The sequence below is a fragment of the Chanodichthys erythropterus genome, chromosome 19 (assembly GCF_024489055.1).
Source record: "Chanodichthys erythropterus isolate Z2021 chromosome 19, ASM2448905v1, whole genome shotgun sequence".
Taxonomy (NCBI): Eukaryota; Metazoa; Chordata; class Actinopteri; order Cypriniformes; family Xenocyprididae; genus Chanodichthys; species Chanodichthys erythropterus.
Genome location: NC_090239.1, coordinates 1,842,446 through 1,855,360, shown reverse-complemented (window position 1 = coordinate 1,855,360; position 12,915 = coordinate 1,842,446). Strand labels below are relative to the sequence as shown.

At 38.7% G+C, this 12,915-nt stretch overlaps 1 protein-coding gene across 1 annotated transcript in view; it reads right to left on the bottom strand.

Annotated features, from left to right (window-relative positions):
- pald1a (phosphatase domain containing paladin 1a) overlaps positions 1-12,915 on the bottom strand; it is a 65,328-nt gene that overhangs the window by 20,454 nt on the left and 31,959 nt on the right. Inside the window, exon 18 of the mRNA XM_067368562.1 lies at positions 11,386-11,526. Coding sequence (XP_067224663.1) covers positions 11,386-11,526 — 141 coding nt within the window. The remainder of the gene's footprint in view (positions 1-11,385; positions 11,527-12,915) is intronic.

Genomic DNA, 12,915 nt, shown 5'->3' with positions numbered 1-12,915 from the left:
ACAGAGATTCACTTCATCTTCAAAGAAAGAAAGAGTTTGACGCGTTTGTTCTAAGCAGATTACAAGTGAAAAGCACCTACAGCCAGATTAATCATTCAGATGCAAGATATGCCTGGGGTTTATACACACAAACATTCACAAAATGAGTTCCTGAGAGAGAAAAATGAGTAGTTAACACGTAACGCAGCTCTGGAGAAGTCAGATCAGTTCAGAGCGTGACTGCAGACGTGACAGACGGAGAAACACTGCTGAGCAAAGGAACAAATCCATCAGGCCGAGGGTGATAAAACCACCGCTGCACTCTCATTAGTGTCACTTCCAGCTGTGGGGCGTCCTGAACAATACACCATAAAATATGGTGCGCCCTCAACACCCCGATCTATCTCACATGACCTGCTGCTCGTCCGTCTGTCACAAGCAAAGGTCACACGAGTTTCATCCAGAGGAAAACGCATCAATGCAGCACATGCCGCCTCCATCATGCATGCCTAAACATGTGGGATAAAACTATTAAATTCACACTAATTCTTACTAGGGCTGTCAAGCGATTACATTTTTTTAATTACACAATGTGATGATTAATTAAATCGATTAATTAAATTAAATTTGGCTGAGAAATCACCCCTAAAAGATAAAGTCATTATTGTGTTAAATGAGAAAAGCATCAAACAGGCATTACAAAAAGTAGCTTTGATTTAACATAGAATTTATTACACAAACTTTTAGGCTTCAGTGACCATGAGGGTGAGTAAATGACAGAATTTTTATTTTTGGATGAATTATACCTTTATCGAGTTTCCATTAATATATAATTTTTTTTTATTTTTTTTAAATGAAATGATACAACGATTAATCGTGATTAATCGTTTGCAAAATAAAAGTCTGTTACGTAATATATGTGTGTGTTCTGTGTATTTAATAATAATGTATATATATATATATATATATATATATATATATATATATATATATATATATATATATATATATATATATAATATATATTATATATTTTATATATATACATATATACATATATACATATACATGCACATACATGTATATATTTAAGAAAAAAATATATTTATATATAAAATATTTATATTTATATGTAATATAAAATATATATAAATATGTATATTTATTTATACATGTATATATTTCTGTGCATGTATTTATATATACATAATTATTATACACAGAACACACACATATTACGTAACAGACGTTTATTTTGCAAACGATTAACCGCGATTAATCGTTGTGCAGCCCTAAAAACTACTTTGAAACTAAAACTGCCAGTAGGTGGCGGTAAATGTCTACATAAGCAAGTCATTGAGTCATTCATTTATTCAATTCATTCAAACGGCTGATTTCATCAGGAATTAAGTAAATGGCTCTCTTTATGAATGAGTCATTGAATCACTGATTCACCCGATTGATTCGCCTAAAAACGTGGATTTATTCAGAAACGAAGACGCACAACATTTGTGCTCTGGCTTTACGGGTAATATTTTAATTGCCATAACTAATCATCGACAGCCCTAATCTTTACATTTTTATTGTTTTAGTTTTATTTAATCTCAATAGCACAAGTGAACATGGGGCGAATTTCAAAATAACAATTTACAACACAAACCTATTCACATTATTTCAAGCTATTCTTCCTGCAGAGCAGGAATGACCCACCTGACACCCGTTTGCACCTGTTCACGTCCAGAGAGCTTCATGTCCGCTCAGGGTCGAGCAGAACACAGCCAAAGTAAATATTAGCAGTGTCTGAGAGGAGAAATGTTGATTTTACTCTCTCTCTCTCACTCTGATGCTCTTCAGCGGACAGTATCCCACAGTGCTTTGTTTCTGCCATTCAACATCAGTCCAGAACTCTCAAAAATCCTCTGACACAAAATGGCATGACATGAACACAGACAGAAAATGATTCAACATCAAACACTAACACAGGACGGGTTATGATACAGTATTAAAGTGCCCCTATTATGCTATTTTAAAGGCTTCTAATCTTGTTTTACAGTGAGTTGACGCACAAATCCCCCTCGTTTCATTTGCTCCAGATGAATATTTTTGAGGAATATTTTGTGCTCGCGCCCAAAGTGCGCCACATAAATCTTCCTCTCAGTACTAAATTAAGTTCTTTTTCGCTGCTTATTGCACTTAAACAGTCAAATACACACAAAATAATGTCAAAATGCCAGTCTTGGTGAGTACTCACGTAAATAATCATGTTTTAAGTGAACGTAAACAGTTTAGAAAGAAAACATGTGTAACAGTATAATGGATCCGTGCATCAGGTTTTAAAGTGACAGCAGCCTAATAAACCTGCAGCAAAAATTAGGAGCTATTATTAAAAATATCTATATGGCAGTTTTTCCTCATGGTATCGATGTCAAAATTGTGGACAGTAAAAGTGCTGAGTGGCTAGTAACTGGAAAACCACTAGCCACAGTGGCTGGTGAGCAAAAAAGTTAAAGGGGACCTTTAATGCCCCAAGGTGTAATATAAGTTTCTGGTATCTCCAGGATGTGTCTGAAGTTTCAGCTCAAAATCCCCCATAGATCATTTATTATAGCTTGTCAAATTTGGGTGTGAGCAAAAATATGCAGTTTTTGTGTGTCCCTTTAAATGCAAATGAGCTGCTGCTCCCGCCCCCCTTTCCAGAAGAGGGCGGAGCTTTAACAGCTCAACAACAACAAAGCTGGAGAATCTCACGCAGCCAAAATGAGGAAAGTGTTCAGCCTTACATTGTTCAAACCGGAGTCGACACTGATGGAGATACTCAGAAAGAAGTTACAACTTTTAGACGTTTCTGAATGGTTAGTGGATAAATTGATGTAGTTGCTGTGGATTCAACTCATCCACTAGCATGTGCCGTCATGTTAATCTTTTGTGCAAATCCAGCATTGAATTTACACACATGCAAAAACATCGAATAAAAGATGCACAATAAAACCGAGCTGGTTTAATCTCACTCTGCATGTGTGCATGTAGACGGATGGTTCTAATTGTTCTAGTCAAATGATTTTGGCTGCCGGCGCTCATCCCTCCCCTCCACACACACACGCTTTCCGTCAGGATCTTTTTGTGTGGTGGTCTCCCACAAATTCCTCCCGTCTGGATCCGCTCCATCCCTCCCTCTTGGTGACGTCGACTACCTTTCCTCTCAAAAGCCACTCTCAACATTCTCTTCTTTCTGCAAATATTTTTCCACACCACCATCCAAACCATGAGGGCCTTTCTTTAGGCACTGATTTACATTTCCTTCACTTTTTACTGGAATATTTCATTGGCTGCTGGGTTCGCCTCACTATAGAATTTGGCTCCAGTGTTGGACAGGAACCTGAAACCAGAATCAGGCACTATGCACAGAACAAAATAGATAGACTTTCAATCGAAATTATTATAACTTTTATTTTGTAATTTTGTCTTTGTCAGTGATGAGACGAGACCTGTAATTCATCCAGCAATTCAAAGATTATCTTGATAAAAGGTGCCATTTTGTGACATTAATGTTGTGATGAAATGGAAGTAGCGGAAGATTTTTTTGTTCCACACTATTGTCATAAAGCCCTGAACAATGCTTATTAGATGACAAAGACACAATCAGGAGTTATTTCAATTTTTTTTTTTAAAGGAAATAAATACTTTTATTCAGCAATAATGCATTAAATTGACAGTAAATGGTTTTACATTGTTACAAAAACACCCATTTCATATGTGTTTTAAATGTGCCGCGTAACTCGAGAATGAACCTCATTGGTTCTTACAGAAGCTCAAACGTGCTGCGTAACACGAGAATGAACCTCATTGGTTCTTACAGAAGCTCAAACGTGCTGCGTAACACGAGAATGAACCTCATTGGTTCTTACAGAAGCTCAAACGTGCTGCGTAACACGAGAATGAACCTCATTGGTTCTTACCGAAGCTCAAAAGTGCCACGTAACACGAGAATGAACCTCATTGGTTCTTACCGAAGCTCAAAAGTGCCACGTAACACGAGAATGAACCTCATTGGTTCTTACAGAAGCTCAAACGTGCTGCGTAACACGAGAATGAACCTCACTGGTTCTTGCAGAAGCTCAAACGTGCCGCGTAACACCAGAATGAACCTCATTGGTTCTTACCGAAGCTCAAAAGTGCCACGTAACACGAGAATGAACCTCATTGGTTCTTACAGAAGCTCAAACGTGCCGCGTAACACGAGAATGAACCTCATTGGTTCTTACCGAAGTTCAAAAGTGCTGCGTAACACGAGAATGAACCTCATTGGTTCTTGCAGAAGATCAAACGTGCTGCGTAACACGAGAATGAACCTCATTGGTTCTTACAGAAGCTCAAACGTGCTGCGTAACACGAGAATGAACCGCATTGGTTCTTGCAGAAGATCAAACGTGCTGCGTAACACGAGAATGAACCTTATTGGTTCTTGCAGAAGATCAAACGTGCTGCGTAACACGAGAATGAACCTCATTGGTTCTTGCCGAAGATCAAACGTGCTGCGTAACACGAGAATGAACCTTATTGGTTCTTGCAGAAGATCAAACATGCCGCGTAACACGAGAATGAACCGCATTGGTTCTTGCAGAAGATCAAACGTGCTGCGTAACACGAGAATGAACCTCATTGGTTCTTACAGAAGCTCAAACGTGCTGCGTAACACGAGAATGAACCGCATTGGTTCTTGCAGAAGATCAAACGTGCTGCGTAACACGAGAATGAACCTTATTGGTTCTTGCAGAAGATCAAACGTGCTGCGTAACACGAGAATGAACCTTATTGGTTCTTGCAGAAGATCAAACGTGCCGCGTAACACGAGAATGAACCGCATTGGTCCTTGCAGAAGATCAAACGTACTGCGTAACACGAGAATGAACCTCATTGGTTCTTACAGAAGCTCAAACGTGCTGCGTAACACGAGAATGAACCTCATTGGTTCTTACCGAAGCTCAAAAGTGCCACGTAACACGAGAATGAACCTCATTGGTTCTTACCGAAGCTCAAAAGTGCCACGTAACACGAGAATGAACCTCATTGGTTCTTACAGAAGCTCAAACGTGCTGCGTAACACGAGAATGAACCTCACTGGTTCTTGCAGAAGCTCAAACGTGCCGCGTAACACCAGAATGAACCTCATTGGTTCTTACCGAAGCTCAAAAGTGCCACGTAACACGAGAATGAACCTCATTGGTTCTTACAGAAGCTCAAACGTGCCGCGTAACACGAGAATGAACCTCATTGGTTCTTACCGAAGTTCAAAAGTGCCACGTAACACGAGAATGAACCTGATTGGTTCTTGCAGAAGATCAAACGTGCTGCGTAACACGAGAATGAACCTCATTGGTTCTTACAGAAGCTCAAACGTGCTGCGTAACACGAGAATGAACCGCATTGGTTCTTGCAGAAGATCAAACGTGCTGCGTAACACGAGAATGAACCTTATTGGTTCTTGCAGAAGATCAAACGTGCTGCGTAACACGAGAATGAACCTCATTGGTTCTTGCCGAAGATCAAACGTGCTGCGTAACACGAGAATGAACCTTATTGGTTCTTGCAGAAGATCAAACATGCCGCGTAACACGAGAATGAACCGCATTGGTTCTTGCAGAAGATCAAACGTGCTGCGTAACACGAGAATGAACCTCATTGGTTCTTACAGAAGCTCAAACGTGCTGCGTAACACGAGAATGAACCGCATTGGTTCTTGCAGAAGATCAAACGTGCTGCGTAACACGAGAATGAACCTTATTGGTTCTTGCAGAAGATCAAACGTGCTGCGTAACACGAGAATGAACCTTATTGGTTCTTGCAGAAGATCAAACGTGCCGCGTAACACGAGAATGAACCGCATTGGTCCTTGCAGAAGATCAAACGTACTGCGTAACACGAGAATGAACCTCATTGGTTCTTGCCGAAGCTCAAACGTGCTGCGTAACACGAGAATGAACCTCATTGGTTCTTGCCGAAGCTCAAACGTGCTGCGTAACACGAGAATTAACCGCATTGGTTCTTGCAGAAGCTCAAACGTGCTGCGTAACAGGAGAATGAACCTCATTGGTTCTTGCGGAAGCTCAAACGTGCTGCGTAACACGCGAATGAACCTCATTGGTTCTTACAGAAGCTCAAACGTGCTGCGTAACATGAGAATGAACCTCATTGGTTCTTGCGGAAGCTCAAACGTGAATCATAACACGAGAATGAACCTCATTGGTTCTTACAGAAGCTCAAACGTGCTGCGTAACATGAGAATGAACCTCATTGGTTCTTGCGGAAGCTCAAACGTGCTGCGTAACACGCGAATGAACCTCATTGGTTCTTGCAGAAGCTCAAACGTGCTGCGTAACAGGAGAATGAACCTCATTGGTTCTTACAGAAGCTCAAACGTGCTGCGTAACATGAGAATGAACCTCATTGGTTCTTGCGGAAGCTCAAACGTGCTGCGTAACATGAGAATGAACCTCATTGGTTCTTGCGGAAGCTCAAACGTGCCGCGTAACACGAGAATGAACCTCATTGGTTCTTGCAGAAGCTCAAACGTGCCGCGTAACACGAGAATGAACCTCATTGGTTCTTACAGAAGCTCAAAAGTGCCGCGTAACACGAGAATGAACCTCATTGGTTCTTGCAGAAGCTCAAACGTGCTGCGTAACACGAGAATGAACCTCATTGGTTCTTGCAGAAGCTCAAACGTGCTGCGTAACACGAGAATGAACCTCATTGGTTCTTGCAGAAGCTCAAACGTGCTGCGTAACACGAGAATGAACCTCATTGGTTCTTGCAGAAGCTCAAACGTGCTGCGTAACACGAGAATGAACCTCACTGGTTCTTACAGAAGCTCAAAAGTGCCGCGTAACACGAGAATGAACCTCATTGGTTCTTGCAGAAGTTCAAACGTGCTGCGTAACACGAGAATGAACCTCATTGGTTCTTACAGAAGCTCAAACGTGCTGCGTAACACGAGAATGAACCTCATTGGTTCTTGCAGAAGCTCAAACGTGCTGCGTAACACGAGAATGAACCTCATTGGTTCTTACAGAAGCTCAAACGTGCCGCGTAACACGAGAATGAACCTCACTGGTTCTTACAGAAGCTCAAAAGTGCCGCGTAACACGAGAATTAACCTCATTGGTTCTTACAGAAGCTCAAACGTGCTGCATAACACGAGAATGAACCTCACTGGTTCTTACAGAAGCTCAAAAGTGCCGCGTAACACGAGAATTAACCTCATTGGTTCTTACAGAAGCTCAAAAGTGCCGCGTAACACAAGAATGAACCTCATTGGTTCTTACAGAAGCTCAAAAGTGCCGCGTAACACGAGAATTAACCTCATTGGTTCTTACAGAAGCTCAAAAGTGCCGCGTAACACGAGAATGAACCTCATTGGTTCTTGCGGAAGCTCAAACGTGCTGCGTAACACCAGAATGAACCTCATTGGTTCTTGCAGAAGCTCAAACGTGCTGCGTAACATGAGAATGAACCTCACTGGTTCTTGCAGAAGCTCAAACGTGCTGCGTAACACCAGAATGAACCTCATTGGTTCTTGCAGAAGCTCAAACGTGCTGCGTAACACGAGAATGAACCTCACTGGTTCTTGCAGAAGCTCAAACGTGCTGCGTAACACCAGAATGAACCTCATTGGTTCTTGCAGAAGCTCAAAAGTGCCGCGTAACTTGAGAATGAACCTCATTGGTTCTTACAGAAGCTCAAACGTGCTGCGTAACACGAGAATGAACCTCACTGGTTCTTGCCGAAACTCGAAACGTGCCGCGTAACACGAGAATGAACCTCATTGGTTCTTGCAGAAGCTCAAACGTGCTGCGTAACACGAGAATGAACCGCACTGGTTCTTGCAGAAGCTCAAACGTGCTGCGTAACACGAGAATGAACCTCATTGGTTCTTGCAGAAGCTCAAACGTGCTGCGTAACACGAGAATGAACCTCATTGGTTCTTACCGAAGCTCAAAAGTGCCGCGTAACACAAGAATGAACCTCATTGGTTCTTACCGAAGCTCAAAAGTGCCGCGTAACTTGAGAATGAACCTCATTGGTTCTTACCGAAGCTCAAAAGTGTCGCGTAACTTGAGAATGAACCTCATTGGTTCTTACCGAAGCTCAAAAGTGCCGCGTAACACGAGAATGAACCTCATTGGTTCTTGCTGAAGCTCAAACGTGCTGCGTAACACGAGAATGAACGTCATTGGTTCTTACAGAAGCTCAAACGTGCTGCGTAACACGAGAATGAACCTCACTGGTTCTTGCAGAAGTTCAAACGTGCTGCGTAACACGAGAATGAACCTCATTGGTTCTTGCAGAAGCTCAAACGTGCTGCGTAACACGAGAATGAACCTCATTGGTTCTTGCAGAAGCTCAAACGTGCTGCGTAACACGAGAATTAACGTCATTGGTTCTTACAGAAGCTCAAAAGTGCCGCGTAACACGAGAATGAACCTCATTGGTTCTTGCAGAAGCTCAAACGTGCTGCGTAACACGAGAATTAACGTCATTGGTTCTTACAGAAGCTCAAAAGTGCCGCGTAACACAAGAATGAACCTCATTGGTTCTTACCGAAGCTCAAAAGTGCCGCGTAACTTGAGAATGAACCTCATTGGTTCTTACCGAAGCTCAAAAGTGCCGCGTAACTTGAGAATGAACCTCATTGGTTCTTACAGAAGCTCAAATGTGCTGCGTAACATGAGAATGAACCTCATTGGTTCTTACAGAAGCTCAAACGTGCTGCGTAACACAAGAATGAACCTCATTGGTTCTTACAGAAGCTCAAATGTGCTGCGTAACACGAGAATGAACTTCATTGGTTCTTACAGAAGCTCAAATGTGCTGCGTAACATGAGAATGAACCTCATTGGTTCTTACAGAAGCTCAAATGTGCTGCGTAACATGAGAATGAACCTCATTGGTTCTTACAGAAGCTCAAACGTGCTGCGTAACACAAGAATGAACCTCATTGGTTCTTACAGAAGCTCAAATGTGCTGCGTAACATGAGAATGAACTTCATTGGTTCTTACAGAAGCTCAAACGTGCCGCGTAACACCAGAATGAACCTCATTGGTTCTTGCAGAAGCTCAAACGTGCTTGAGCTTCTGTTTACCACCTGATGCGAGTTGATGAATGTTTAATTGTGAATAAAAGACAAAATTCAATCTGTTCTTTATAGGAGATCTTCAGAAAATTTGGACTAAACCACTCAATTCATATGGATCAGTTTTACAATCTCTTTACGAAGTTTTGAATGTGGTAGTTGCGCAGACTGTCAACGGAGGGATAGAAATCGTACAAAAGAAAGTTTATTGTTTCAATTAAATCTATAATAGCTTTTTTATTTTGTATTGGCGATGGAAAACCATGAATAAAAGTGGCTCTGTCAGGTTTCAGACAGACGAGAGCTGTAATTCAGACGAGCTCCGACACACATTATACAGACAGACGTGATATGAAACGGTGAGAGTGAAATTATTAGACTCATTTGTGACGCACTTGTCAAACCTGTCTGAACTTTTGCACAGTAATAAACTAAACTGCTCAAGAAGTGAGCAGCAGACTGCTGATGTCAATGGAGCATTGTGGGATGTCGGAGCATGTGATCACAGCAAGTTTCTTGTCAGACAATCAATGATCGGCCAGTAAACGTATCAAAAACAGCTGTACTATTACAGTTCCCTTTCATTTATACATGCATGAGGTTTATTTATGTTTCAACGTGATGGAAATTTTAATGGCATTTCAAATACATGCATCTTAAATATTTTGTCGAGTGTGTGATAATTTCCTACAGTGTACAAATCACTCTAGTTATCTAAACCTGGAGCTGAGCGAAAGCAACAAAGAGACGAGTGAAAGAATGAGGCGACAGAAGAGAGGGATTAGTGTTCGGTAGCGAAGGGAAAAACAAATCCCGGGCTCTCCTGCGGGATCTCAGACGGGATGAGGGCCACTTTAGGAAGCAGAGCTGCAGTTCAGTTACTGTAATGACTAAACGGAGAAGGGAAAGAAAAAAAGCCAGCGGCTCGGGACAATGTGATCCATTGAGAGCAGATGGAGACGTGCTCGAGTAGCTCTCGCTGCACAAACCTGCATTGATTGGCGAGCCGCCCCTCTGAGCTTTACATAAGAGCGGACACTCGAACCGCCGAGTGACGCCTGCGACAGACCTGACCCACAAACACAATTACACACACGCACAACAACAGAACGCGCTTGTAGTCGCTCGCGTCTGTTAGTCATTAGGGTTACACAGCTGACTGCAGATCTTAATGCAGGTGGAAAAGTTTGGATAAAACGCCTCCTTCATTCTCAAACGAACATTAGAGGGTTTTTCCCAGAATCCTTCTAATGAAATCAAGGAGACTCTTGACATCTATGCTGCGTGTTTAAATAGAGACTGAAGCTGATTAGCGTCTGATTATGGGGTAATTCTCTGAAACTATTGAGGGAGTGTCTCTCTGGAAGAGATGTGCTGCCCTCTACAGGACAGTTAGAGACTACACGAATACAGACTATAAATGCTATTAGCAGTCAAGAGTTTGTACACATTAAATCTACATGTGAGGATAATAGTAAAGCCATGCAAACTGTGAAATAGCTGGGAATGATGTAGTGATAAAAATGAAAACTCGTTCATTAACCAACTTCAACCGTGATATTAAACACTATTGAAGGTGGAACATGAGTGTATATATTTTATTCAGAATAAAATAAAGCCATAATAAATAAATAAAATAAACAAAAATAAAATACAATTCCGAACATATAATTGGAGTAAAATAAAATTATTTTGGAAGATTTTAGTTGCTTTATTTGATCCAAAAAACAAAAACTACAATAAATAGAAAATAAATTAAGAGCATATATTTAGAATAAAATGAAATATTTAGATTTATTTTATTTAAAATAAAACCATAATAAATAAAATACAATTTAGAACATATATTTAAAATAAAATTATTTTAAATTTTAGTTTATTTTATCTAAAACAAAAATAAAATTACATCATATAAATATATTCATAAATATATGCTCCAATTTTTATATTTATAAATAAGAATAAAATTAAATATTTTAATTTATTTTATTTAAAATAAATAAAACTAGAATAAAAGATAAATAAAAATTTACTTTTTTTTTTTTTTTAAATCAACTTCTTACTAACTTGTCTCACACACAATGAGTAAAACGATTGGATGTCATGAACCTCACAAACTTCGAAGCAACTACTACTTCTGCGTTCACAGAATCGAGCCGGTACCCTGTAAACACTGAACCAGCCAATCAGATTGGAGCTTGTTTTTTCAAGAAAGCTCTTGCCATTTTTGGGTGACAGAATCTATGAGAACAGGAGATGCTAGAGCGCCCTCTACCTGTCTGTAGGTGCAGATGATGATCTCTCGCAGGTGGTAGTGCAGCGGTGTCATCGTCTCGCTGACTGAGTCCAACGCCATGTCCACCTCCTTCTTCATCCTGTGACCGTCAGGAAGCAACCGGACCAACTTCATCACCACCTAAAACACACACGCACACATTATTGTTAATATAACAAAACAACTAGCGTTCCACGAGTGCCCATATTGGTTTTGTATATTATTATTATTATTATTATTATTATTATTATTATTATTATTATTATTATTATTATTAATAATAATAATAATAATAGTAATAGTAATAATAGTAATAGTAATAATAATAATAATAATAATAACAATAATATTATTATTATTATTATTATTATTATTATTATTATTATTATTATTAATAATAATAATAATTTATTATTATATTTTTGAAAATATGTAAAATTGACATAAATATAATAATTTTGATACAGGAATTTTATTATCATCATCATCATCATTATTATTATTATTATTATTATTATGATAAACAAGCAGAAATTAAAAAATAAATAACATCAATATTTACTATATTATTATAATAATTTATTAAACTATTGTTATTTTAAAAATATGTAAAATGAATACAAATGTAATATTTTTAGGCAGGAAAAATAATAAAAGAATATAATAAATATAAAATGTAAAACATAATACAAAATATACAGTAAAATATAAATAAATATATTTATAAATATATTTAAATATAATATAAATAACTGTATAATATAATATAAAAATATAATAATAATAATAATAATAATAATAATTAATAATTATTATCATTATTATAATAAGCAGAAAATAAAAAGAAATAACAAAGTATAATAAAAAATGTATTATTATTATTAGTAGTAGTAGTAGTAGTAATTTAATAAATTAATAATATATTATAAATTATTTTTCATTAATATAAATGTATTACTTTTTGATAATCAGGAAATTATTTTTAAATTAATAATAAATTATTGATATGATCAGTTATTTAAAAAAATATGTATATGAATGTTTATAGTCAGGAAACCCTGCAGATACTGACACAGAAAGTGAAAGATCACATGACTGTGTCACGACCGGGTCAGAAGGATTGTCGGGTCACTGCTGTCACACATGCGTCATCAGCTCGTTCACTGAATGTGGGTCAGAAGTGAGACGTTTCCACTCCTGTAACTCATGGCCTGGTTTAAACTAATTACATATTACGTTCCTAATAACTTCACAGGACTATATAGCTTATTACTTTCACTAAACACAAAGAGAGCTCACAATCACAGATCTGAAAGAGGACTGATCTGTCTCGTACCAATGATGGAATAAACCATGTTTCATGTTTCAAAAACCCAGAGGAATCAGTAAAACCATAAACCACAGCGGACTGACTGAAAACAGACATGGAAGGGATTTCTGGGAAGAGACACACCGATGACAGAACAGGTCTTGTTCTTGGTTTCGGACGCTCTCCAAAATCTCAAACTGCACAGACAAGAAACCGCTAAA